The sequence below is a fragment of the Oncorhynchus masou genome, chromosome 25, assembly GCF_036934945.1.
Source record: "Oncorhynchus masou masou isolate Uvic2021 chromosome 25, UVic_Omas_1.1, whole genome shotgun sequence".
Taxonomy (NCBI): Eukaryota; Metazoa; Chordata; class Actinopteri; order Salmoniformes; family Salmonidae; genus Oncorhynchus; species Oncorhynchus masou.
This window is the reverse complement of record NC_088236.1, coordinates 26,440,118-26,466,087: the sequence shown is the minus strand read 5'-3', so window position 1 is coordinate 26,466,087 and position 25,970 is coordinate 26,440,118. Positions and strand designations below refer to the sequence as shown.

The 25,970-nt window shown below is 45.6% G+C and overlaps 1 protein-coding gene across 1 annotated transcript in view; it reads left to right on the top strand.

Moving 5' to 3' along the window:
• Window positions 1-25,970, top strand: part of LOC135513993 (serine incorporator 5-like) — a 53,280-nt gene that overhangs the window by 10,293 nt on the left and 17,017 nt on the right. The window contains exons 2-5 of the mRNA XM_064937079.1: window positions 6,119-6,286; window positions 15,476-15,654; window positions 15,760-15,842; window positions 25,530-25,623. Coding sequence (XP_064793151.1) covers window positions 6,119-6,286; window positions 15,476-15,654; window positions 15,760-15,842; window positions 25,530-25,623 — 524 coding nt within the window. The remainder of the gene's footprint in view (window positions 1-6,118; window positions 6,287-15,475; window positions 15,655-15,759; window positions 15,843-25,529; window positions 25,624-25,970) is intronic.

Sequence of the window (25,970 nt, the reverse complement as noted above, 5' to 3'; positions counted from 1 at the left end):
ACATGACTGAATACAAACAATGCAGCTATTCCCTCCGTAAGGCTATCAAACAAGCTAAGCGTCAGTACAGAGACAAAGTAGAATCCCAATTCAACGGCTCAGACACAAGATGCATGTGGCAGGGTCTACAGTCAATCACGGACTACAGGAAGAAATCCAGCCCAGTCACGGACCAGGATGTCTTGGCTCCCAGGCAGACTAAATAACTTTTTTGCCCGCTTTGAGGACAATACAGTGCCACTGACACTGCCTGCAACGGAAAAATGTGGTCTCTCCTTCACTGCAGCCGAGGTGAGTAAAACATTTAAACGTGTTAACCCTCGCAAGGCTGCAGGCCCAGACGGCATCCCCAGCCGCGCCCTCAGAGCATGCGCAGACCAGCTGGCTGGTGTGTTTACGGACATATTCAATCAATCCCTATACCAGTCTGCTGTTCTCACATGCTTCAAGAGGGCCACCATTGTTCCTGTTCCCAAGAAAGCTAAGGTAACTGAGCTAAACGACTACCGCCCCGTAGCACTCACTTCCGTCATCATGAAGTGCTTTGAGAGACTAGTCAAAGACCATATCACCTCCACCCTACCTGACACCCTAGACCCACTCCAATTTGCTTACCGCTCAAATAGGTCCACAGACGATGCAATCTCAACCACACTGCACACTGCCCTAACCCATCTGGACAAGAGGAATACCTATGTGAGAATGCTGTTCATCGACTACAGCTCGGCATTCAACACCATAGTACCCTCCAAGCTCGTCATCAAGCTCGAGACCCTGGGTCTCGACCCCGCCCTGTGCAACTGGATACTGGACTTCCTGACGGGCCGCCCCCAGGTGGTGAGGGTAGGTAACAACATCTCCTCCCCGCTGATCCTCAACACTGGGGCCCCACAAGGGTGCGTTCTGAGCCCTCTCCTGTACTCCCTGTTCACCCACGACTGCGTGGCCACGCACACCTCCAACTCAATCATCAAGTTTGCGGACGACACAACAGTGGTAGGCTTGATTACCAACAACGACGAGACGGCCTACAGGGAGGAGGTGAGGGCCCTCGGAGTGTGGTGTCAGGAAAATAACCTCACACTCAAAGTCAACAAAACTAAGGAGATGATTGTGGACTTCAGGAAACAGCAGAGGGAACACCCCCCTATCCACATAGATGGAACAGTAGTGGAGAGAGTAGCAAGTTTTAAGTTCCTCGGCATACACATCACAGACAAACTGAATTGGTCCACTCACACAGACAGCATCGTGAAGAAGGCGCAGCAGCGCCTCTTCAACCTCAGGAGGCTGAAAAAATTCAGCTTGTCACCAAAAGCACTCACAAACTTCTACAGATGCACAATCGAGAGCATCCTGGCGGGCTGTATCACCGCCTGGTACGGCAACTGCTCCGCCCTCAACCGTAAGGCTCTCCAGAGGGTAGTGAGGTCTGCACAACGCATCACCGGGGGCAAACTACCTGCCCTCCAGGACACCTACACCACCCGATGTTACAGGAAGGCCATAAAGATCATCAAGGACATCAACCACCCGAGCCACTGCCTGTTCACCCCGCTATCATCCAGAAGGTGAGGTCAGTACAGGTGCATGACCGAGAGACTGAAAAACAGCTTCTATCTCAAGGCCATCAGACTGTTAAACAGCCACCACTAACATTGAGTGGCTGCTGCCAACACACTGACACTGACTCAACTCCAGCCATTTTAATAATGGGAATTGATGGGAAATGTAAATATATCACTAGCCACTTTAAACAATGCTACCTTATATAATGTTACTTACCCTATATTATTCATCTCATATGCATACGTATATACTGTACTCTATATCATCGACTGCATCCTTATGTAATACATGTATCACTAGCCACTTTAACTATGCCACTTTGTTTACATACTCATCTCATATGTGTATACTGTACTCGATACCAACTACTGTATCTTGCCTATGCTGCTCTGTACCATCTCATTCATATATCCTTATGTACATATTATTTATCCCCTTACACTGTGTATATGACAGTAGTTTAGGAATTGTTAGTTAGATTACTTGTTGGTTATTACTGCATTGTCGGAACTAGAAGCACAAGCATTTTGCTACACTCGCATTAACATCTGCTAACCATGTGTATGTGACAAATAAAATTTGATTTGATTTGACAGTGTTTTAACTAGGTTACAGATATGAAACAAACAGACAATCATAATATCAGTAAAAAATATAAAATCCCCATTTTTATGCCACAAAACCATTTTTATTAGAGTTTTTAAAAAATAGGTTCGATTTGACAAAAAAATATCTATGACATTGTTGGCAGAATAGATGGATGCAGTTCAATGCACAAATCATATAATTCAGTAGATTTCTTGGTAGTCCAACAAATATTGCTATCAGGTTGTAAATTACAGCTGACCTGGGCCCGGTTTTAAAATAACGTCTGAAGATGCCACACCCATTTCCTAAAACACCACGTACTGCACTCGTCATACAGTGAGACTTTTAACTGTGTCATTACAGGAGCTGTCCCGTGCTGAAAAAGATTCCACAATATAGGCTAAAGAACCCACTGTAGCTCTTAAATGATTTATGGCTACTCAAAGTCATCTTTAAAAATATATGTTTTACACAATAGTTTTCCCATCAAGAGAAGGAATGTTCTCTAGCCTATTATGTATTTAAATATTTGTATTATGTTTGCCATGTGTTATGTATTATGTTTTATCATACTATTATGTACATTCTGCATTTCTTCAGTTTGTGTAAACTGTGAGCAAGATTGAATAAAGCCAAAGTCAAAATCGCTCATTCCCTTGTTCGCTATAGAAAATATCAACGTGATCTAAAAGTAGGATATGATGACAAAAAAGTTTTTGTAATCACTCAACAAATCATTGTACCCTAATGGCAGGCAGGAATTGGGCTTCAAGTAGGCCTACAGATATTCTACAATTAAATAATGAAACAATACAAATAATTAAACATGAAGTAGCAAGTTAAGCAACGTTGCCATAGACCTAATATGTTGACCTTTAGGTTATTGCTTAGGTTACAGTAAAATGTGTGAACTTTTAGATAATAGTAGCCAATAGGCCTAATGCACGTACAGTTGAAGTCTTTAGATTACATACACTTAGGTTGGAGTCATTAAAACGTTTTTCAACCACTTAACAAACTATAGTTCTGGCAAGTCGGTTAGGACATCTGCATGACACAAGTAATTTTTCCAAAAATTGTTTACAGATATAATATTTACTTATAATTCACTGTATCACAATTCCAGTGGGTCAGAAGTTTAGATACACTAAGTTGACTGTGCCTTTATATAGCTTGGAAAATTCAAGAAAATTATATCATGGATTTAGAAGCTTATGATAGGCTAATTGACATAATTTGACTCAGTTGGAGGTGTACCTGTGGATGTATTTCAAGGCCTACTTTCAGACTCAGTGCCTCTGCTTGACATCTTGGGAAAATCCAAAGAAATCAGCCAAGACCTCAGAAAAGTACTTGTAGACCTCCACAAGTCTGGTTCATCCTTGGGAGCAATTTCCAAACGCCTGAAGGTGCCATGTTCATCTGTACAAACAATAGTACGCAAGTATAAACACCATGGGACCATGCAGCCATCATACCGCTCAGGAAGGAGACGCGTTCTGTCTCCTAGAGATGAGCGTACTTTTGTGAGAATAGTGCAAATCAATATCAGATCAACTGCAAAGGACCTTGTGAAAATGCTGGAGGAAACAGGTACAAAAGTATCTATATCCACAGTAAAACGAGTCCAATATCTACATAACCTGAAATGCTGCTCAGCAAGGAAGAACCAACTGCTCCAAAACCGCCATAAAAAAAGCCAGACTGCGGTTTGCAACTGCACATGGGGACAAAGATCGTACTTTTTGGAGAAATGTCCTCTGCTCTGCTGAAACAAAATTAGAACTGTTTGGCCATAATGACAATCGTTATGTTTGGAGGAAAAAGGGGGAGGCTTGCAAGCCGAAGAACACTATCCCAACCGTGAAGCATGGGGGTGGCAGCATCATGTTGTGGGGGTGGCAGCATCATGTTGTGGGGGTGCTTTACTGCAGGATGGACTGGTGCACTTCACAAAATAGATGGCATCATGAGGGAGGAAAATTATGTGGATATATTGAAGCAACATCTCAAGACATCAGTCAGGAAGTTAAAGCTTGGTCGCAAATGGGTCTTCCAAATGGACATTGACCCCAAGCATCCTTCCAAAGTTGTGGCAAAATGGCTTAAGGACAAGAAAGTGAAGGTGTTGAAGTGGCCATCACAAAGCCCTGACCTCAATCCCATAGAACATTTGTGGGCAGAACTGAAAAATCATGTGCGAGCAAGGTGGCCTTACACACCTGACTCAGTTACACCAGCTCTGTCCAGAGGAATGGGTCAAAATTCACCCAACTTATTGTGGGAAGCTTGTGGAAGGCAACCTGAAACATTTGACCCAAGTTAAACAATTTAAAGGCAATGCTTTGAGTGTATGTAAACTTCTGACCCACTGGGAATGTGATGAAATATATAAACGCTGAAATAAATCATTCTCTCTACTATTATTCTGACATTTCACATTCTTAAAATAAAGTGGTGATCCTAACTGGCCTTAAACATTTCTACTAGGATTAAATGTCAGGAATTGTGAAAAACTGAGTTTAAATGTATTTGGCTAAGGTGTATGTAAACTTCCGACTTCAACTGTATATGAATATCGAAGGGGCTCAGATGCAGCCTCATGGCTTAATAGTAGGTAGGTCTATCGATTGCACATACATGAAAGTGATGTAAATATTTAGCCTAATATTCTAGCTATTATATAGTTTGGTTATCTCCGTATTCTTTTTTTATGTATCCTTGCTTTGCTTGTTTAACATTAAACTTTTTAGGCTATTTATATACAACTTTGAAGTTTTCAGCGGTCACAGAGAGACAGATACACATCTTTATTCTATGTTTAGCAGAGATTTCCTGCGTGTAAAGTGACGCGGGAGGGCAACACGGTTCTGGTACTCATCCTATATTCATTTGAATGTGTTGACAGTTGGAGAAATTGCTTGAGCTACACTGAGAATTCAAAAACTATGAAAGCCAATATTTAAAATTTAAGAACACAGCTGTGTGTACACGTACATGTTTTGGGCCATGAGAAACCCTTTAAATAGACAGGATTAAAACCTACAGAGGCCTACAGAGTTTGTGACATAGTATGTTATATGACAGTAAAGCCTACCATCTGAGATGAGGTCTAAACTGTGTTCTAGGCCTGTGTCTGTTACGTAATCTGTGTATTATACAGTAACGGATGTAAAGCCAGATATGGTCTGAGCCAGTGCTTAACCCTAACCCTATGATACCACAGTAAAGTGTGTCTTTGATATTGTCTGTGTGTGTGTGCGTGTGCGTGCGCGCAGTCTCAGCGGGTGTGTGTTTGTAACGGTCTGATGTGTTCTGTTCCGGTGCTAATGCCAGTACTCTGTGGTATGCTCCAGACCCGTGCTCCTCGAGCCTCTAAATCACATCACATTTTATTGGTCACACACACTTATTTAGCAGTTGTTATTGCAGGTGTACCAAAATGCTTGTGTTCTTACTGCAACAGTGCAGTAGTTTCTAACAATTCACAACAATACACACTACCAGCCAGGAATCTGCTCAAGCTCCTCTAACTCCTGTCAACCAGCCAAAACTCCCGAGATTCCTGCTCAACAACGTTTTGGCTGCATCAATGACTTTCCTTCTCTCTCTCTGTGCATTTTCCTGAGTTGTTAGCAGCAGTGACTGGCTTTAGTTTAGATCTTAAGGGGGCGGTTTGGTTTCCCAGACACAGATTAAGCCTAGTCCTGGACTAAAAAACACGCTCAATGAATAATCTTAAATCTCAATGGATAATCTTAAAATCTCAATGGATAATCTTAAATCTCAATGGATAATCTTAAATCTTAATGGAGAATCGTACATCTAAATGCAGAATCTCCTACTTGGAGAGGCATACTTTGTGTCCAGGAAACCGGCCCATAATGTTGTTATTGAGCATGCATAATGGCAGTATACTGTAAGTTTTAATGCCTATGTCTTCTCTTCTGTCCTGGTGTAGCTGGCGTGCTGCTGTGGCTCGGCAGCCTGCTCCTGTTGCTGTGGCTGCTGTCCTAAGATCAAGCAGTCCACATCAACGCGCTTCATGTATGTCCTCTACTTCCTCCTGGTCACCATTGTCTGTGTCGTGATGATGTCACCTACTGTGGAACAGGAGATGAGGGACCATGTAAGTACACACACGTGCACATTTAGACACGTACACACGTGTGCGCACACAGACACACACACTCTTCTTTACATGCATCCACACACACACACACGTACACACATGCTCACACACACATAGGGGCCTACATGTCTGGCCTTGTCTTATTTCCTGCCTTGATGTTGGTTAACACATGGAGATACAGTAGAGCTCTAGAATAGTTTTGGAAGCTTTAAACTCCACATAACCCCGGTAATAAAGCCTTCCCTGGCACAGCAGAGTGGAGCAGAGCTATGGAAAACGCTGCTGGTGTCATTTCCTGGGTGTGTAATTGTATGGTAGTTAGGAGAGCCTAGTTTAGTACAGGGTGCCACAGGGGCTAACACAGACAGTAACTACAGGTGGTGAGGGTAGGCAACAACACATCCTCCACGCTGACCCTCAACACGGGGGCTAACACAGACATTAACTACAGGTGGTGAGGGTAGGCAACAACACATCCGCCACGCTGACCCTCAACACGGGGGCTAACAGACATTAACTACAGGTGGTGAGGGTAGGCAACAACACATCCGCCACGCTGACCCTCAACACGGGGGCTAACACAGACATTAACTACAGGTGGTGAGGGTAGGCAACAACACATCCGCCACGCTGACCCTCAACACGGGGGCTAACAGACATTAACTACAGGTGGTGAGGGTAGGCAACAACACATCCGCCACGCTGACCCTCAACACGGGGGTTAACACAGACATTAACTACAGGTGGTGAGGGTAGGCAACAACACATCCGCCACGCTGACCCTCAACACGGGGGCTAACACAGACATTAACTACAGGTGGTGAGGGTAGGCAACAACACATCCGCCACGCTGACCCTCAACACGGGGGCTAACACAGACATTAACTACAGGTGGTGAGGGTAGGCAACAACACATCCGCCACGCTGACCCTCAACACGGGGGCTAACAGACATTAACTACAGGTGGTGAGGGTAGGCAACAACACATCCGCCACGCTGACCCTCAACACGGGGGCTAACAGACAGTAACTACAGGTGGTGAGGGTAGGCAACAACACATCCGCCACGCTGACCCTCAACACGGGGGCTAACACAGACATTAACTACAGGTGGTGAGGGTAGGCAACAACACATCCGCCACGCTGACCCTCAACACGGGGGCTAACAGACATTAACTACAGGTGGTGAGGGTAGGCAACAACACATCCGCCACGCTGACCCTCAACACGGTGGCTAACAGACATTAACTACAGGTGGTGAGGGTAGGCAACAACACATCCTCCACGCTGACCCTCAACACGGGGGCCACTCCTGTACTCCCTTTTTACCCGCGCACAACTCCAACACCATCATTAAGTTTGTCGACAACACAATGGTTGTAGGCCTGATCACCAACAACAACCTCTCCCTCAACGCCAGTCAGACAAAGGAGCTGATCGTGGACGACAGGAAACGGCGGGCCAAGCACACCCCCATTCACATCGACAGGCATCGAGAACAACACCGAGAACATCTTGACTGGCTGCATCACTGCTTGGTGTGGAAACTGCAAGGCGCTACAGAGGGTAGTGTGTAGGGCTGTTGCGGTGGCCGTATTACCACCACACCGGGAGTCATGAGTCATGACCGTAGTAAAATTCTATGTGACCGTTGACTCAAGGTATTCTCCTCTTATGCACTCTGGACGTGTTAGTAGATCCCAACTCACTAATGATCATCAGGTTCTAATGGCCTGGTACTCAGCGCTCTATTGTGCCTCATACCACTCTGACATGTGTTAGTAGATCCCAACTCACTAATGATCATCAGGTTCTAATGGCCTGGTACTCAGGGCTCTATTGTTCCTCCAAACACTCTGACATGTGTTAGTAGATCCCAACTCACTAATGATCATCAGGTTCTAATGGCCTGGTACTCAGGGCTCTATTGTTCCTCCAAACACTCTGACATGTGTTAGTAGATCCCAACTCACTAATGATCATCAGGTTCTAATGGCCTGGTACTCAGGGCTCTATTGTTCCTCCAAACACTCTGACATGTGTTAGTAGATCCCAACTCACTAATGATCATCAGGTTCTAATGGCCTGGTACTCAGGGCTCTATTGTTCCTCTAAACACTCTGACATCAATGCAAATGCTATTGAAAATCACATCAAACACTTATCTTCAAAACAGTATGTGCTTTTATATCTCACCACACTGTGATTGATCAATTTGAACAGCTTGAAACTGAGTGGAAAACATGGTTGGTGTGGATGTTGTTTCAAAGCCTAACAATGAAATGGACAGTGCTTTCTAAACCATCCAAGTCACGCAGCATCTCGATTGTGAAGGGAGTACTCTCTGACCTGAAATTCCTCATCGGAGATGACCAAATCCCAACAGTGTCTGAGCAGCAGGTAAAAAGCCTTGGAAGGTGGTATGAAGCAAGCCTGAAGGACAAAGACCAGGTGCAACAGCTGCGCAAAGACATCAGTAGCCTACAGTCCATCGACAACACCCAGCTACCCGGAAAGTTAAAGGCCTGTTGTCTGCAGTTTGGTCTCCTACTCCGGGTGTTGTGGCCCTTAGTAGTGTATGAGGTTCCAATTTCAACAGTGGAGAAGATGGAAAGAGGAGTCACAGGCTACTTAAAGAAGTGGCTCGGAGTTCCACGATGCCTTACCACCATAGGCCTCTATGGAGATGGTGTCCTCAAGCTGCCCCTCACCAGTCTAACAGAGGAATTTGATTGTTAAAAAACCAGGCTCCAGATGACACTGAATGAATTTAGAGACCCAGTGGTGAGCAACAACATGCCGAACTTGGCAACTGGGCGCAAATGGAGGCCAGGAAAAGCAGTCCAGGAGGCAACAGCAGCCCTCAGACATGCTGACATTGTGGGTCATGTTCAGCAAGGGAGAGGAGGCCTTGGGCTAACTAGCCGTGCTGCTTGGAGTAAGGCCACTGCACCAGAGCGGCGGAAGATGGTAGTGCAGGAAGTACGCCATCAGGAGGAGGCTGCAAGGTGGGCCAAGGCAGTCTCTCTTTCCAAACAGGGACAGTGGACTCGATGGGACAGTGTGGAGAAGAGGAAGATCAGCTGGAAGGATCTGTGGGCCATGGAAGCGAGGCGGTTGAGCTTTTCCATCAGAGCAACATGACGTCCTTCCAACTCCAGTTAATCTTCACCAATGGTATGGTGAAGATCCGGACTGTGCCCTCTGTTCCATGCCAGCCAACCTCAGGCACATTCTCACAGGGTGTAAAACCTCACCCAAGGACGCTACACTTGGCGTCACAACCAAGTCCTTAAAAACCTTGCGTCCGTCCTGGAGGACAAGCGAGCTGCCACCAACTCCCTACCACCCCCAGCAGCATCACATCCCTTACGGACAAACTTGTTCCGAAGAGCGGCTCGACACATTTAGAGCGAGACTAGCTGCGCTTGGCACGCGACTGGAAAATGCTAGCTGACATTGGCCGGCAACTTGTGTTTCCTCCGGAGATCGCAACCACCACCCTAAGACCTGACATGGTGCTCTGGTCCCGTTCGCTCAAGAAGGTCTTCATCATTGAGCTCACAGTACCCTGGGAGGACTCAGTATATGAGGCTTATGAGTGAAAGCATCTGCGCTATGCCGATCTAGCTGCTGAAGCACGGCATCATGGCTGGAACACAGAAGTCCGACCAGTGGAGGTGGGCTGCAGAGGTTTTGTGGCAACATCTACAACCAGACTGCTTAGAGACCTGGAAATTAAGGGCCAGAGCCAGCGTTCGGCAATCAAAGCTGTACCGGAGGCGGCAGAAGGCAGCAGTCAGTGGCTCTGGATGAAGAGGAAAGACCCCAGCTGGGCCCCGAAGTGAGAGGGCCAGGAGGTATGCGGTCAACAATGCTTGACTCCGGGAGGAGGACGCCCCTGCCATGCGTAGTCCCATGGGATGTTGGCTATCAACAACAAGGCAACTCCTATGACTAATTGGGAATGGGACGCAAGCGTAGGATTGATCACCCTGTCGCTGGCCGCCTTTGGGGAGGGTGTATAGTGTGAAAGGCCGAAACACCCTAGGAACCAAAGGTACACTACTGACGATGCGCTCCCCAAATTTCATCAGGCTCACTGTTCATTAACTCTTGGAAGTGCTTGCACAAAGGATAGTAACATCTCATCCTGTGTTCTTGGAATCTATATGCATATTAGCGCTTATGCATACGCATAGGTCTATATATGAGCTGAAGCCTGAAAAAAAACCTGAATTAAAATAAAGATTGTGCCATTATACAATACATAACCTACCACATAGTACACATGGCAGAAAGACATACAAAAAATACAGATTTAAGATACATAATTGGTCGAGCTTATATTAAACAAATCCAGAGATGGCCTATAGTGAATCTGTATTTGATTTTGAATATCCTAGTAATAGGGAATTGTTTATATTTTCATAATGAATGGGCTGACACATTACCTTATGCTGCTATACGTAATATCTCACCACCAGGAGTTTCCATCTCCTCTTTCCTTCATTCCTTTCACCAGCGCGCAGAAAGAGGGGCTGTCAACAGTTAGATGAAATCTTTAGTTGTGAAAACATGTTACTATCCATGTTCATGAACAGATTTCACTTGGTTTCCCAAGTAAAGCACTGACTGGGTAGCTGCAGGAACAGGGTTGGAGAGCCCATGACATACAGAGGACTGGGTAGCTGCGGAAACAGGGTTGGAGAGCCCATGACATACAGAGGACTGGGTAGCTGCGGGAACAGGGTTGGAGAGCCCATGACATACAGAGGACTGGGTAGCTGCGGGAACAGGGTTGGAGAGCCCATGACATACAGAGGACTGGGTAGCTGCGGGAACAGGGTTGGAGAGCCCATGACATACAGAGGACTGGGTAGCTGCGGGAACAGGGTTGGAGAGCCCATGACATACAGAGGACTGGGTAGCTGTGGAAACAGGGTTGGAGAGCCCATGACATACAGAGGACTGGGTAGCTGCGGAAACAGGGTTGGAGAGCCCATGACATACAGAGGACTGGGTAGCTGCGGGAACAGGGTTGGAGAGCCCATGACATACAGAGGACTGGGTAGCTGCGGGAACAGGGTTGGAGAGCCCATGACATACAGAGGACTGGGTAGCTGCGGGAACAGGGTTGGAGAGCCCATGACATACAGAGGACTGGGTAGCTGCGGGAACAGGGTTGGAGAGCCCATGACATACAGAGGACTGGGTAGCTGCGGGAACAGGGTTGGAGAGCCCATGACATACAGAGGACTGGGTAGCTGCGGGAACAGGGTTGGAGAGCCCATGACATACAGAGGACTGGGTAACTGCGGGAACAGGGTTGGAGAGCCCATGACATACAGAGGACTGGGTAGCTGCGGGAACAGGGTTGGAGAGCCCATGACATACAGAGGACTGGGTAGCTGCGGGAACAGGGTTGGAGAGCCCATGACATACAGAGGACTGGGTAGCTGCGGGAACAGGGTTGGAGAGCCCATGACATACAGAGGACTGGGTAGCTGCGGGAACAGGGTTGGAGAGCCCATGACATACAGAGGACTGGGTAGCTGCGGGAACAGGGTTGGAGAGCCCATGACATACAGAGGACTGGGTAGCTGCGGGAACAGGGTTGGAGAGCCCATGACATACAGAGGACTGGGTAGCTGCGGGAACAGGGTTGGAGAGCCCATGACATACAGAGGACTGGGTAGCTGCGGGAACAGGGTTGGAGAGCCCATGACATACAGAGGACTGGGTAGCTGCGGGAACAGGGTTGGAGAGCCCATGACATACAGAGGACTGGGTAGCTGCGGGAACAGGGTTGGAGAGCCCATGACATACAGAGGACTGGGTAGCTGCGGGAACAGGGTTGGAGAGCCCATGACATACAGAGGACTGGGTAGCTGCGGGAACAGGGTTGGAGAGCCCATGACATACAGAGGACTGGGTAGCTGCGGGGACAGGGTTGGAGAGCCCATGACATACAGAGGACTGGGTAGCTGCGGGAACAGGGTTGGAGAGCCCATGACATACAGAGGACTGGGTAGCTGCGGGAACAGGGTTGGAGAGCCCATGACATACAGAGGACTGGGTAGCTGCGGGAACAGGGTTGGAGAGCCCATGACATACAGAGGACTGGGTAGCTGCGGGAACAGGGTTGGAGAGCCCATGACATACAGAGGACTGGGTAGCTGCGGGAACAGGGTTGGAGAGCCCATGACATACAGAGGACTGGGTAGCTGCGGGAACAGGGTTGGAGAGCCCATGACATACAGAGGACTGGGTAGCTGCGGGAACAGGGTTGGAGAGCCCATGACATACAGAGGACTGGGTAGCTGCGGGAACAGGGTTGGAGAGCCCATGACATACAGAGGACTGGGTAGCTGCGGGAACAGGGTTGGAGAGCCCATGACATACAGAGGACTGGGTAGCTGCGGGAACAGGGTTGGAGAGCCCATGACATACAGAGGACTGGGTAGCTGCGGGAACAGGGTTGGAGAGCCCATGACATACAGAGGACTGGTTAGCTGCGGGAACAGGGTTGGAGAGCCCATGACATACAGAGGACTGGGTAGCTGCGGGAACAGGGTTGGAGAGCCCATGACATACAGAGGACTGGGTAGCTGCGGGAACAGGGTTGGAGAGCCCATGACATACAGAGGACTGGGTAGCTGCGGGAACAGGGTTGGAGAGCCCATGACATACAGAGGACTGGGTAGCTGCGGGAACACGGTTGGAGAGCCCATGACATACAGAGGACTGGGTAGCTGTGGGAACAGGGTTGGAGAGCCCATGACATACAGAGGACTGGGTAGCTGTGGGAACAGGGTTGGAGAGCCCATGACATACAGTGTTTGGGCGGAATATCACCTGTTGCGTAGTGTAATAAACGGAGTAGCCTACCCAACATCAGTAAAACGAACCGGCAGGAAAGTGGCCTAACATGTATTTTCCCTCCTACCCCTGTTCCTGCCCATGTGATAATGTGCCATTCTAAATTGAAACTAATTTTACATATTAGTAAAGACAATATGACATTGAGGATAGTTAGTCATGGTAACATCCACATTAATGTAGAAGTGTTTAGACATATATTATATTCTTATTTACAATAAAAGTGACTCCAAAATGACACAATACATTGTTCACCATTAATTTCTATTGGGCACAAAAGTCTGAAACACAACCAAAACAAACAGAACATGCATCCAACAAGTTTGTAGAGTCACAAGCTTGATGTAATCATTGGGTTCTAGGAATATGGGACCAAATACTAAACTTTTGACTACTTTGATACACATATAAGTGAATTTGTCCCAATACTTTTGGTACCCTGAAATGAAGGGACTCTGTACAGAAAGTGCTATAATTTCTAAATGGTTCACCTGATGTGGATGAAAATACCCTGTAATAAAAGATGACAGTCTGCACTTTAACCTCATAGTCATTGTATAATTTCAAGTCCAAAGTGTTGGAGCACAGAGTCAAAACAACAAAACATGTGTCACTGTATTTATCAGACTGTTACTGTCCAACTGGGCACACACTGGTTGAATCAATGAAATGACTTGGAACTGACGTCTGTGCCCAGTGGGATGGCACTGACTGTGACTACCACTGAAAGAGCTGTCAAAGACTCTCCCTCTCTTTGTATAGAGCAGACTTCCTGCTGTTTAGCTCCATATGAAACAGACATTCTGTAAAAGGAACATCCAGGCACAAAATGGCTACCGTTAGAGACACACGATGAACACACACACGGAGCGCAGTGGGCAGTCTAGAAGATGAGAACGCGGTCATTGTGTATGTGTGTGAGAGAGCGTTGGTCTTTTGTCAGTAGATTTACAGCAGTGAGAGTCAGCGCTGTCCTTCTAATCAAACCTCTATCGACATGCTAATCAGCTTCTTCACAACACACAAAGACTACAAAAACAGCCTGTTATATTACTGCCAAGCCAACTGCTCTATATCCTACTATACTGTGTCTATATTGGCTGTGGTGCTGAACTATGACAGCTCTGTCCAGTGACTGGCCGACTATACTACAGCCATGTTAGGGGTGTCCGACTCAACCAATAATCTAGAAAGTGGAACAGTCAGGTGACGTAGACCAAAGGACATTTGAGGTTTTTGTTAGTTTGTTTGGATAGAGCAGAACTTATGTACCAGGAAGCTACTACAAGTGAAAGCTGATGCAAGGCTCCAGGGCAACTTTATAAAGGACATTCCAACACACAGCCAGTCTCTCACTGGTTTTAAACACTTTTATATAGAGACTCCCAGCACCCAGCGTTGAAGCAGCTGTCTTTATTTCCTATAGAAATGACTCAAGTGACTATTGCTCGGTCTTTCCACTTTCTATAGGCATTCTCACTCCCTCCTTCTCTGCCCCTTTATATAGGCCTACATCTCTTCCCTCCCTTTCTCTCCTCTCCCTCTCTCTCTCTCTCCCCCCTCTCTTTCCCCCTCCTCCTCTCTCTCTCTCTCTATACATACCCCTCGCTCTCTCACACACTCTCTCTTACTGTCATTTGTTCTCTCTGCTGAAAGCAGGCTGGTAATTTATTCATCCCTGTCTTTGTTTGTTGTGGCCGACAGCCTCAGTAACAGGCCGAAGAGAAAGAGAAAGACGGTTTGACGGAGAGAAAGAAATAGGGCTGGTGGAGAGAAAGAGGGTTTGGTGTCACTGCCTGTTCCTTTTGCAGCTTGTTTAGAAGCGTGACGCTCAGCATGGACCCTATTAACTCTACTCTGACTGAAGACTGTGGGCTCCTCTGTCCTCTGGGGAACACACACACATTCAGACGTGCTGTGATTTGTGTGATCCATTCCTTTTTTAATTAGAATAATATTTGTTTGTCTCTCTCGGTTTCTCTGTTTCTGTCTCTCTCCCTGTCTCTCTGTCTGTCTCTCTCTCTGTTTCTGTTTCTGTCTCTCTCTGTCTGTGTCTGTCTCTCTGTCTCTCTCTGCCTCTCTGTCTCTCTCTGTTTCTGTCTCTGTCTCTCTGTCTCTCTCGGTCTGTCTCTGTCTCTCTCGGTCTGTTTCTGTTTCTCTCTCTCTCTCTGTTTCTGTCTCTCTGTCTGTGTCTGTCTCTCTGTCTGTCTCTCTCTGCCTCTATGTCCCTCTCTGTTTCTGTCTAACTGTCTCTCTGTCTGTCTGTCTCTCTCTGTTTCTGTCTCTCTCTGTCTCCGTGTTTTAGATCCCGTTATACAGGGACCTGTGTGAGAAGCTGAATGCTGGTGAGAACTGCTCTACCTTGGTGGGTTACTCTGCTGTGTACAAGGTCTGCTTCGGCATGGCCTGCTTCTTCTTCTTCTTCTGTATATTCACCCTACGAGTCAACTCTGCCACGGGCTGCCGTGCCGCCATACACAACGGGTACGTGCACTGTCTACAGTATCGGTGTGTGTGTGTGTGTGTGTGAATCTGTTTATAAATCAGTGTGTGTGTGTGTAGTGATGTTTCTCTCTCTCTCTCTGACAGGTTTTGGTTCCTGAAGTTCATAGCCTTGTTGGCCTGCTGTGTTGGAGGATTCTTCCTGCCAGAGCAGGACATCTTTCTGGAAGGTATGGACCCTTATGTCCCTTTTACTATCCCTAGTCTTTATTCTCTCCATACAGTCCCTCCCTGAGAGGAGAGACACTGCTCTGTCACACTGTGGTGTCTCACCTATACTCATCTGTAGAGGTCAGCTTGACTGTCTTTTTAACCTCTCTAGGGTATGTGGGACGCTAGCGTCCCATCTGGCCAACATCCAGTGAGATTGCAGAGCGCCAAATTCAAATACAGAAATGCTCATTATAACAATTCAGAAAACCAAACATATGTTACATAGGTTTAAAGATGAACTTCTTGTTAATCCAACCACGGTGTCAGATTTATAAAATGCTTTTCGGCGAAAGCATACCTAGCCCAGAAAGTACCTAGCCCAGAACATACCTAGCCCAGAACATAGCCCATTTGACAAATTATTACAAACAGTAACCAGCCAAGCAGAAGCGTTACAAAACTCAGAAATAGAGATCAAATTAATCCCTTACCTTTGATGATATTCATATGATGGCACTCAGAAGACATTCATTTACTCAATACATGTTCCTTATGTTCGATAAAGTCTCTTTATATCCAAAAACCTCAGTTTTGTTTGAGTGTTTTCTTCAGTAATCCACAGGCTCAAACGCAGTCAAAACAGACAGACAAAAAAATCAAAATTGTATCCGTAAAGTTTAGGTTGTTTTTAGCCTAAATGATATATAATATTTAAGCCGGACGATAACGTTGTCAATATAAAAGGTAAACAAGAAACTCTCTCGGGATTGCGCATGAAAAAGCTCTGTGACACTTCAGCATCCACTCATTCAGACTGGTCTTACTCCCTCATTTATAAGAATACAAGCTTTAAACTATTTCTAAAGACTGTTGACATCTAGTGGAAGGCATAGGAATTGCAAATTGAGTCCTAAGTCAATGGATACTGTAATGGCATTGAATAGAAAACTACAAAACCCATCAACAACAAACAAACGTCCTGAATGGATTTTCTCAGGTTTTCACCTGCCAAATCAATTCTGTTATACTCACAGACACTATTTTAACCTCTTGAAACTCCCCATCCCGGATCCGGGATTGTGACTAAGCCTCAGGCTCATTAGCATAACGCAACGTTAACGATTTCTGAAAATCGCAAATAAAATTAAAATAATGCGTTTGCTCTCAAGCTTAGCCTTTTCTTAACAACACTGTCATCTCAGATTTTCAAAATATGCTTTTGAACCATAGAAATTGACTAATTTGTGTAAGAGTATGCAAAGCTAGCATAGCATTTTGTGTAGCATGTAGCACGCAACATTTTCACAAAAGCCAGATAACCAAATAAATAAAATCATTTACCTTTGAAGAGCTTCTGATGTTTTCAATGAGGAGACTCCCAGCCACATACCAAATGCGCAGTGTTTCCTGAAAGCGTCTGTGTGTAGGAGAAATCGTTCCGTTTTCTACATTGCGCCTGGCTACCGAAACGAACCGAAAATGCAGTCACCTACAACGTGAAACTTTTTCCGGATTAACTACATAATATCGACCGAAACATGGCAAACGTTGTTTGGAATCAATCCTCAAGGTGTTTTTTCACATATCTCTTCATTGACATGCAGTTCTTGGAAGCTTGCTTCTCTCTCTCTGCCCCATGGAAAAATACTGGCAGGTGACTTTTGCGCACCAATTTCGGCGCAGGACACCGGGCGGACACGTGGTAAATGTGGTCTCTTATGGTCAATCTTCCAACGATCTGCCTACAAATACGTCACAATGCTGCAGACACCTTGGGGAAACGACAGAAAGGGCAGACTCATTCCTCTTGCGTTCACAGCCATATAAGGAGATCATGAAAGACAGAGCCTCAAAAATCCTTGTCATTTCCTGGATGCCAAGTCATCTTGGTTTTGCCTGAAGCTCACGTTAAAGGGCACGCACAGAGAAGATATTTGTATTTCTGGACACGTCAGAGTGTTTTCTTTCGAACAGTAGCAATTATATGCATAGTCGAGCATCTTTTTGTGACAAAATATCTTGTTTAAAACGGGAACGTTTTTCTTCCAAAAATGAAATAGCGCCACCATAAGTGTAAGAGGTTAACAGTTTTGATAACGTTAGAGTGTTTTCTATCCAAATCTACCAGTTATATGCATATCATATCTTCTGGGACCGAGTAGCAGGTTGTTTAATTTGGACATGCTTTTCATCCAAAATTCCGAATGCTGCCCCCTACCCGAGAGAGGTTAAAACCTTTCCTTAATCAGCTTTGAGAGAAGAGAGGGGGAAGAAAGAGAGGGGAAGGAGTCTGTTATCTGCTCCCTTCAGAGGAGAGGACTGGTGCAGATGCAGGCTTTAGTTATCGTGTGTGTGTACAGTGATAATCTAGTCCCTGTGGTTGTCTATGGGATGACAAGGGGTTATGCAGAAGTCAAGTGTACACACCCTGCAGAAGATATGGAACAAGAGCTTTGCAGTATTTCAAATGCATGATCTCTGCCTTTCTTCCTCCCTCCCTCTCGCTCTTTCTCCACTCATCTCTTCAATATCTTCCCTTCTCTCTGTCTCGTCTTTTCCTCTCTCTCTCTCTCTCTCTCTCTCTCTCTCTCTCTCTCTCTCTCTCTCTCTCTCTCTCTCTCTCTTGTCTTTTCATCTCTCCTCTCTCTCTCTCTTGTCTTTTCCTCTCTCTTTCTCTCTCTCTCTCTGTCTCTCTGTTGTCTTTTCCTCTCTCTTTCTCTCTCTCTCTGTCTCTGTTGTCTTTTCCTCTCTCTCCTCTCTCTCTCTCTCTCTTGTCTTTTCCTCTCTCCTCCCCTCTCTCTCTCTGTCTCGCTCTCGTCTTTTCCTCTCTCCTTCTCTCTTTCTCTCTTGTCTTTTCCTCTCTCCTCCTCTCTCTCTCACTCTCTCTCTCTCTCTCTCTCTCTCTCTCTGTCTCTCTCATGTCTTTTCCTCTCTTTCTCTCTCCCCCCTCTCTCTCTCTCTGTTTCTCTGTTGTCTTTTCCTGTCTCTCTCTCTCTCTCTTGTCTTTTCCTCTCTCCTCTCTTTCTCTGTCTCTTTCTTGTCTTTTCCTTTCTCATCCTCTCTCTCTTGTCTTTTCCTCTCTCTCTCCCACTGTCTCTATCTTGTCTTTTCCTCTCTCCTCTCTCTTAGTCGTAGTGGACATTGGATTACCATTAACAACAACAATATTAATGAGAACAACAATACATTAAAGCAATGGTAGTAGACCAGTGTCAACATGACTGAGAAGACATATGACATGGTATGAAAGACAAAACAAAACAAGATGGGAAATAGTATCGACATTACTTTGCACTTTTCACTGGCTGTCCCTCAGGTTGTGGCAGGAGGACACATATTTGGCTGCCAAAACTGCACATTTTGGCTTTTCACCCAATAAATATTTTCTTCATCTTTTATAGTTTCAAATTCTTTGTATTGAATTATAATTTTGGGAAATAAATATTCTCTTAGGTCTGAGTATTTGTCACAGTGTAATAGGAAATGCAGCTCTGTGTCTACCTCTCCCCTGGAGCAGAGTGAGCACAGCCTGTCCTCTCTGGGCAGCCAGGTTTGTCTGTGACAATCGGCCTCTATAGCCAGACTGTACTTACTGAGTCTATACCTAATCAATGTTTTCCTCAGTTTTCTATCAGTCACAGTGGTCAGATAGTCTGCCACCATGTACTGTCTGTTTAGAGCCAAATAGCATTGAATATTACTTTGATTTTTTGTGGTGTCTTTCCAATAGCTGATATATTTTTATTTTTGTTTTGTGATGATTTGGTTGGGCCAGATTTTCTGAGTGCTGTCCTGCGGCTCTATGGTGTTGGTTTGGGTTGGTGAACTGAGCCTCAGAACCAGCTGGCTGAGTGCTGACCTGAGGCTCTATGGTGTTGGTTTGGGTTGGTGAACTGAGCCTCAGAACCAGCTGGCTGAGGGGACTCTTCTCTTTTTTCATCTCTTGACATTGTAGAGCTGTGTGATGGAATGTTTTGGGGTCATTTGTTTTTAGATGGTTGTAAAATTTGATGGCTCATTTTTCTTTTAGAATGAGGAGGGGGTATTGGCCCAATTCTGCTCTACATGCATTATTTTGAGTTTTTCTTTGCATGCAGTATTTCGATTGGATGTTTGTCCCATTTGGTAAATTCATTTTTAGAGATTGGACCCCATACTTCACTGCCATATAGAGCAATTGGTTCTATAACTGATTGAACGTTTTTGAGCCAGATTCTAATTGGAATTTCGATTTTGATGTTCCTTTTAATGGCATAGAATGCTCTTCTTGCTTTGTCTCTCAGCTCATTCACAGCCATGTGAAAGCTACCTGTGTTTCTGATATTTCGTCATAGATATGTGTAGTTTTTGGTGTGTTCTTATAAAACTGTGTCCAAATAGGATTTATATTTGTCATCCTTATTTCCAGACCTTTTTTGGAAAATCATTATATTTGGGTTTTTCAGGTTAACGGTCAGAGCCCAGGTCTGACAGAACCTGTGAAGATGATTTAGGTGCTGCTGTAACCCCTCTTTAGTGGGAGACAGCAGCACCAGGTCATCTGCGTACAGCAGACACTTGATTTCAGTGTTGTGTAGGGTGATACCAGGTGCTGCCGATTCTTCTAATGTTTTTGCCAATTCATTAATGTAGATGTTAAATAGTGTTGGACTTATTGGGCAGCCCTGTTTCACTCCCCGTCCCTGAGAGAAGAAGTCTGTTTGCTTGTTGCCAATTTTAACCGCACATTTGTTTATAGTGTACATTGATTTAATAAAATATTATGTTTTCCCTCCAATACCACTTTCTATTAGTTTATAAAAAAGACCTTTGTGCCAAATTGAATCAAATGGTTTCTTGAAAACTGCAAAACACGAGTAGATTTTGTCTTTGTTTTGGTTTACTTGTTTATCAATTAGAGTGTGGAGGGTATAAATGTGGTCTGTTGTATGATAATTTGGCTTCTGCTCAGGACGTTGTGTTCGTCAAGGAAATGATGTAGTTGGCTATTTATAATACTGCAGAGAATTTTCCCCAAGTTGCTGTTAACGCAAATTCCTCTGTATTTATTTGGGTCAAATTTGTCTCCATTTTTACATTGGTGTGATCAATCCCTGGTTCCACATATCGGGGAAAATACCTGCAGTGAGGATAATGTTGAAGAGTTTGAGTACAGTCAATTCTAATTTGTGGTCTGTATATTTGATCATTTCATTTAAAATACCATCAGCACCACAGGCCTTTTTGGGTTGGAGAGAGCATAGTTTTTCCAATAATTGTTCTTCTGTAATTGGGGTATCCACAGGATTCTGATAGTCTTTGACTGCTGATTCAAGGATTTGCAATTTTTCTTGTACATCTTTTTGTTCTGGGCTCTTTGTTATATTGCTGTAGAGGTTTGAAAAGTGAATTCTCCACATATCCCCATTTTGGATAGCCAATTCCTCATGATGAGGTTTGTTTAATTTATTCCAATTCTCCCAGAAGTGGTTTGATTCTATGGCTTCCTCAATTCCATCTGATTTCCAATGTGTTGTTCCTTTTTTGTTCTTAGGGTGTGTTTGTATTGCTTCAGTGTTTCCCCATATTGAAGGCATATATTTTTGTTGTCTGGTTCTCTGTGTTTTTGATTAGATATATTTCTCAATGACTTTCTTAGATTTTTGCAATCATTATCAAATTATTTTTCATTATCTGTTATTTCTGGTTTGCTCTTATGCTTCTTTAAATTAGCCAAGGAGGCTAATTTGTCAAATATAAAGTTTATGTTTATGTTTACACCTTCATTGCTGAAGGAGAATGTTAAGGCTAAAACGTTGTCCAGGAGAGATTGTATTTTTTGGCTACTAATTGCTTTTTGGTAGATGTCTGTACTGTTTGCACTCCATCTATAGGCCTGTTTTGTACCATGTAATTTATTGGGCCGTGATGCTTCATGGTTGGGTTCTACTCTTCTCAGATACAAAGTGATTTTACTGTGGTCTGAGAGAGGTGTTAGTGGGCTGACTGTGAAGGCTCTGAGAGACTCTGGGTTTAGGTCGGTGAGGAAGTAGTCTACAGTGCTGCTGCCAAGGGATGAGCTGTAGGTGTACCTACCTAAAGAGTCCCCTCTCAGCCTACCATTGACTATGTACAGACCCAGTGTTCCACAGAGCTTCACGAGCTGTATTCCGTTTTTGTTTTTCACTTTGTCATAGTTGTTTCTGTGGGGGTATGTGGGTAAGGAAAGGTTGTTGCTTCCTGGTAGGTGTTTATCCCCATGACTGTTAATCGTGTCTTGTTCTTCTGCTGTTCCAGCATTCAGTTCTCCACAGACCAGTACGTTTCCTTGGGCCTAAAAGTGACTAATTCCCCCCTCTAGAATGGAGAAACTGTCTTCATTGAAGTAGGGTGACTCTGAGGGGGGAATGCATGTGGCACAGAGGAAGACGGTTTTATCTGTCAAGATGGTCTCCTTGTTGATTTTTAACCTTATAATGAATTCTCCTGTTTTGATCAATTCGATTGAATGAATTAGTTCAGATTTATACCATATTAGCATTCCCCCTGAGTCTCTGCCCTGTTTGATTCCTTTTAATTTAGTGGATGGTGTGATTATCGTCCTATAACCTAGTGGACAGCCAGTGGAAACATCACCTCTGCACCATGTTTCCTGTAGTACTACAATATCAACATCATCAATTTATTTCAGGAAGTCTGGGTTTCTGCTCTTTAGTCCAAAAGCAGAGCACTTCGATCCTTGTAAATTCCAACATGCAACATAAAAAGATTTCATAACTTTTGTTTCTCCCTTTACCTTCAAAATGAGAAACACTCACAATCCAAATAAAATAAGATTTTTCAATTAAAGTTAACTCTTATTATGCAAATGTTATTTGTTTATAATTTAAGATAGAATTTGTGTCATGCGACTTGGGTGGGTGTAGTGTGAGGTTGGTGGAGTTCTTGTGCTCATCTTACCATGACCCTCGTCCTATCACATAAGAGTATAGTAGACTCAGCATTTGTTTAATGTCACTCATTTGGTTGGTGGGGGCTGGGCCAGTTGCTCCTCTCACAACCTGTGCGTAGCTCTGCCTGCTGAGCTGTGGCTCCTCCAAGTGTGGGTCTGCGGTGGGGGGCAGGGGGTGGGAGGCCTCGTCTGGGTGGCTCTGAAGCTGGGCTGGGGTGGTCTGTGCTGCGCTGGCTGTGGTGGGCATTGAGGTTAGTGGTGCTGTGGTCGTGGCTGGGGGTTCCAGGGTGCTGGTCCGGGGTGATCTTGTAGGGGTGGAGATTGCTCCGCTGTTCCTGGCCGGAGAGGTCGGACTGCGGTTTAAAGCGACGTCCTTGTACAAGTGAACATGGTCATAGAGACAGTCCAGATCGAGGGTGGGATGGTGGGCCAGTTGTACATTGGATCGCAGGGCACAGTCCTGGGATAGGCTGGCGTTTATTCTTTGGATTGTGGCAGGGTGGAAGTCCTTCCTCTATAGAAGGGTTGACACCACAATTCTTGAGTTGGGGAAGATTGCGGAGGCCTTCTCAATCACTCCCCGTAGTGAAGTCGTCACCCTCTCCTGCTGAGCACGCAGGTCGTTGCTTCCGGTGTGTATGATTATGTGGCTTGGCGACCCGAGATGGGCCTTATCAAGCAGCTCCATGGCCCTCTGTCGTTGGGCACCACACCTTTCTCCTTTTGTGTCGAGGGAAAAGTTTCTTCTCCTGAACAAACTTCCCATTTGAGTCCATCAACAGGACGATGTCAGCCAGTGTTTCTTCTGGACTGGAGGGGGCAGAGGGGGGGGCTGGTGGGTGTTGGAGCTGGGGTGTGGCTGGTCTGTGCTGGTGCCGCTGTCAGTGGGAGGCTGTTCTGTGGGTTGGGGAGGAGGGGTGCAGCAGGCAGGGCTGGGGAAGCCTGGCTGGTTGAGCTGGGCTCCTCTGCTGTGTGAGGGCAGGGCTGGGGAAGCCTGGCTGGTTGAGCGGGGCTCCTCTGCTGTGTGAGGGCAGGGCTGGGGAAGCCTGGCTGGTTGAGCTGGGCTCCTCTGCTGTGTGAGGGCAGGGCTGGGGAAGCCTGGCTGGTTGAGCTGGGCTCCTCTGCTGTGTGAGGGCAGGGCTGGGGAAGCCTGGCTGATTGAGCTGGGCTCCTCTGCTGTGTGAGGAAAGGTCATAGAGTGGTGTTCTAGCTGCTCCTGCAGCCTGTTCTCTTTCTCTCCTGCAGCTCCTCTCTTAGTGTGGTCAGATCATTGTTACTGTTCTGCCTGTCTTTTTGGAGCTCTCTCACCTCCTTTCTTAGATTAGCCAGCTCTCTCTTGAGTCCATCTCTCTCTTGCTGAACTTCTTTCAGCTGTGTTGCAAGGCTGCTGTCCTGCTCTGTCCTCACCTTGGTTAGGTGTGGTTGTCTGGTTGCTGTTTGCTCACGCTCTCTCTCAGCAGGACCACCTCCCCCTCCAGTTTGGTGAACTCATCCCTCATGGCAGCCATGGTGGTGAGGAGGACCTGAGCCTGCTCTGCACTGAGGGGGTCGCTCTCCTCCTGGGGCGTGTCCTCCACTATGGTGGGAAGAGAGGTGCTGGATGTGCCTTTTTGGGTGGGGAGAGTAGAGGTGAGGGTGGTGCTGGTTAAGTTTGTCTTGTGAGAGGGCATGTCACTGGTGGTGTCCTTCTCTCTCTCTGCTCTTTCCTTAATGGTCTGAAAGTCTGTTTCAAACAGCCTAATGTTACCTTGCACCATGACAGTCTCAGTCTTGTAGAGGTTGATTGTTATCATGGTGCTGTCAGGGTCATCTGTCACTTTGACTTTCAGCTTCCACCCATTTCAGATTCCCTCTTTCTTTATGGATGGGTAGTGAGAGCTGACTGCTGAGCTCCATGCATTTGGCTGGTCAGTGAGGAAGATGAGATTACTCAAGTCATCGTTTTTGTAGAGGTCTGCAAAAAGTGTTTCTGGCCTCCCCTTTAGTAGTTTCTGTTTAAAAGCTTTCCTCGTTGTCATTTTTGGCCTCTTATGGTAGAGAATGGATTCTGCGCTGAGGGGGAATGGGGACATGGTGCCTGTGGGCTCTGCTACTACTGCTATTGCTGCGCTGTTCTGCTGCCCCATTGCAATGGCAAGCGCTAATTTAGTTCAAAAACCAACAAAAAGAGGGACAAATCCTCACACAAAAAAAACAGAAGATATGTTTAAAGTTAGTCCGTGCACCACTCAGTTTGGTCGTTTGATGTAGTTGTATTAACTCCCCTTGCTAGGTTTGTTCAAGCTCGTTTCTTCTGGCTAGCTTGTTAGTCTGCTGGCTAGGTCTTTGTTGTGTAGCTAGCTAGAGACAAAAGTTCTTAACTTGAAACGCAAAGTTACTATTCTATTCTGAATGAATAGAGTTGCTGTTCATCACTTCTTGTCTGGAATTCTTTTTCGATTAGAGTGTTTATCTCATTCTAAAAACAAAGAAATATGAAATATATCAGGAGCTCATGTTGAGCATGACTCATGTTGAGCATCTCTCATCACCTCTGTCTCTCTTGTCTTTTCCTCTCTCCTCTCTCTCTGTCTATCTTGTCTTTTCCTCTCCTCCTCTTTCTGTTTCTCTCGTCTTTTCCTCTCTCTGTCTCTCGTCTTTTCCTCTCTCCTTTCTCTGTTTCTATCTTGTCTTTTTCTCTTTACTCTCTGTCTCTCTCTTCTTTTCCTCTCTCCTCCTCTGTCTCTCTCTCTCTTGTATTTTCCTCTCTCCTCCTCTCTCTGTCTCTCCTCAGTGTGGAGGTATGTTGCAGCCGGAGGAGGGTTCATCTTCCTGCTGATCCAGCTCATGCTGCTGGTGGAATTTGCTCACAGATGGAACACTAACTGGTGAGAACAACAACAACACCAATACTATTAATAAAGCTCTCTTTGTCCTGCTGCTTTATTTTATGTTTTCAGCCAAAACAGTCACACATAAATACAGAATTACATCATTACATAGGATCGACACACATCCTCCAAGCCTAAAGTACTTCAGTATTTCTGTTATATGGAAGGGAATAATGTGTAGGGTTGTTGAGAAGGGAGAGAGGAAGGTGGCACCTAAGGATGGAGAAACGGAGGACAGCGGGACGAAAAGAGGATGGATCCCTGTGCTGTGTTGAAGGAAGGAGGACTAGAAAGTGGAAGGAATTAACCTTATGTATGATTGCTTATTTTGGAGATGGAAGAGT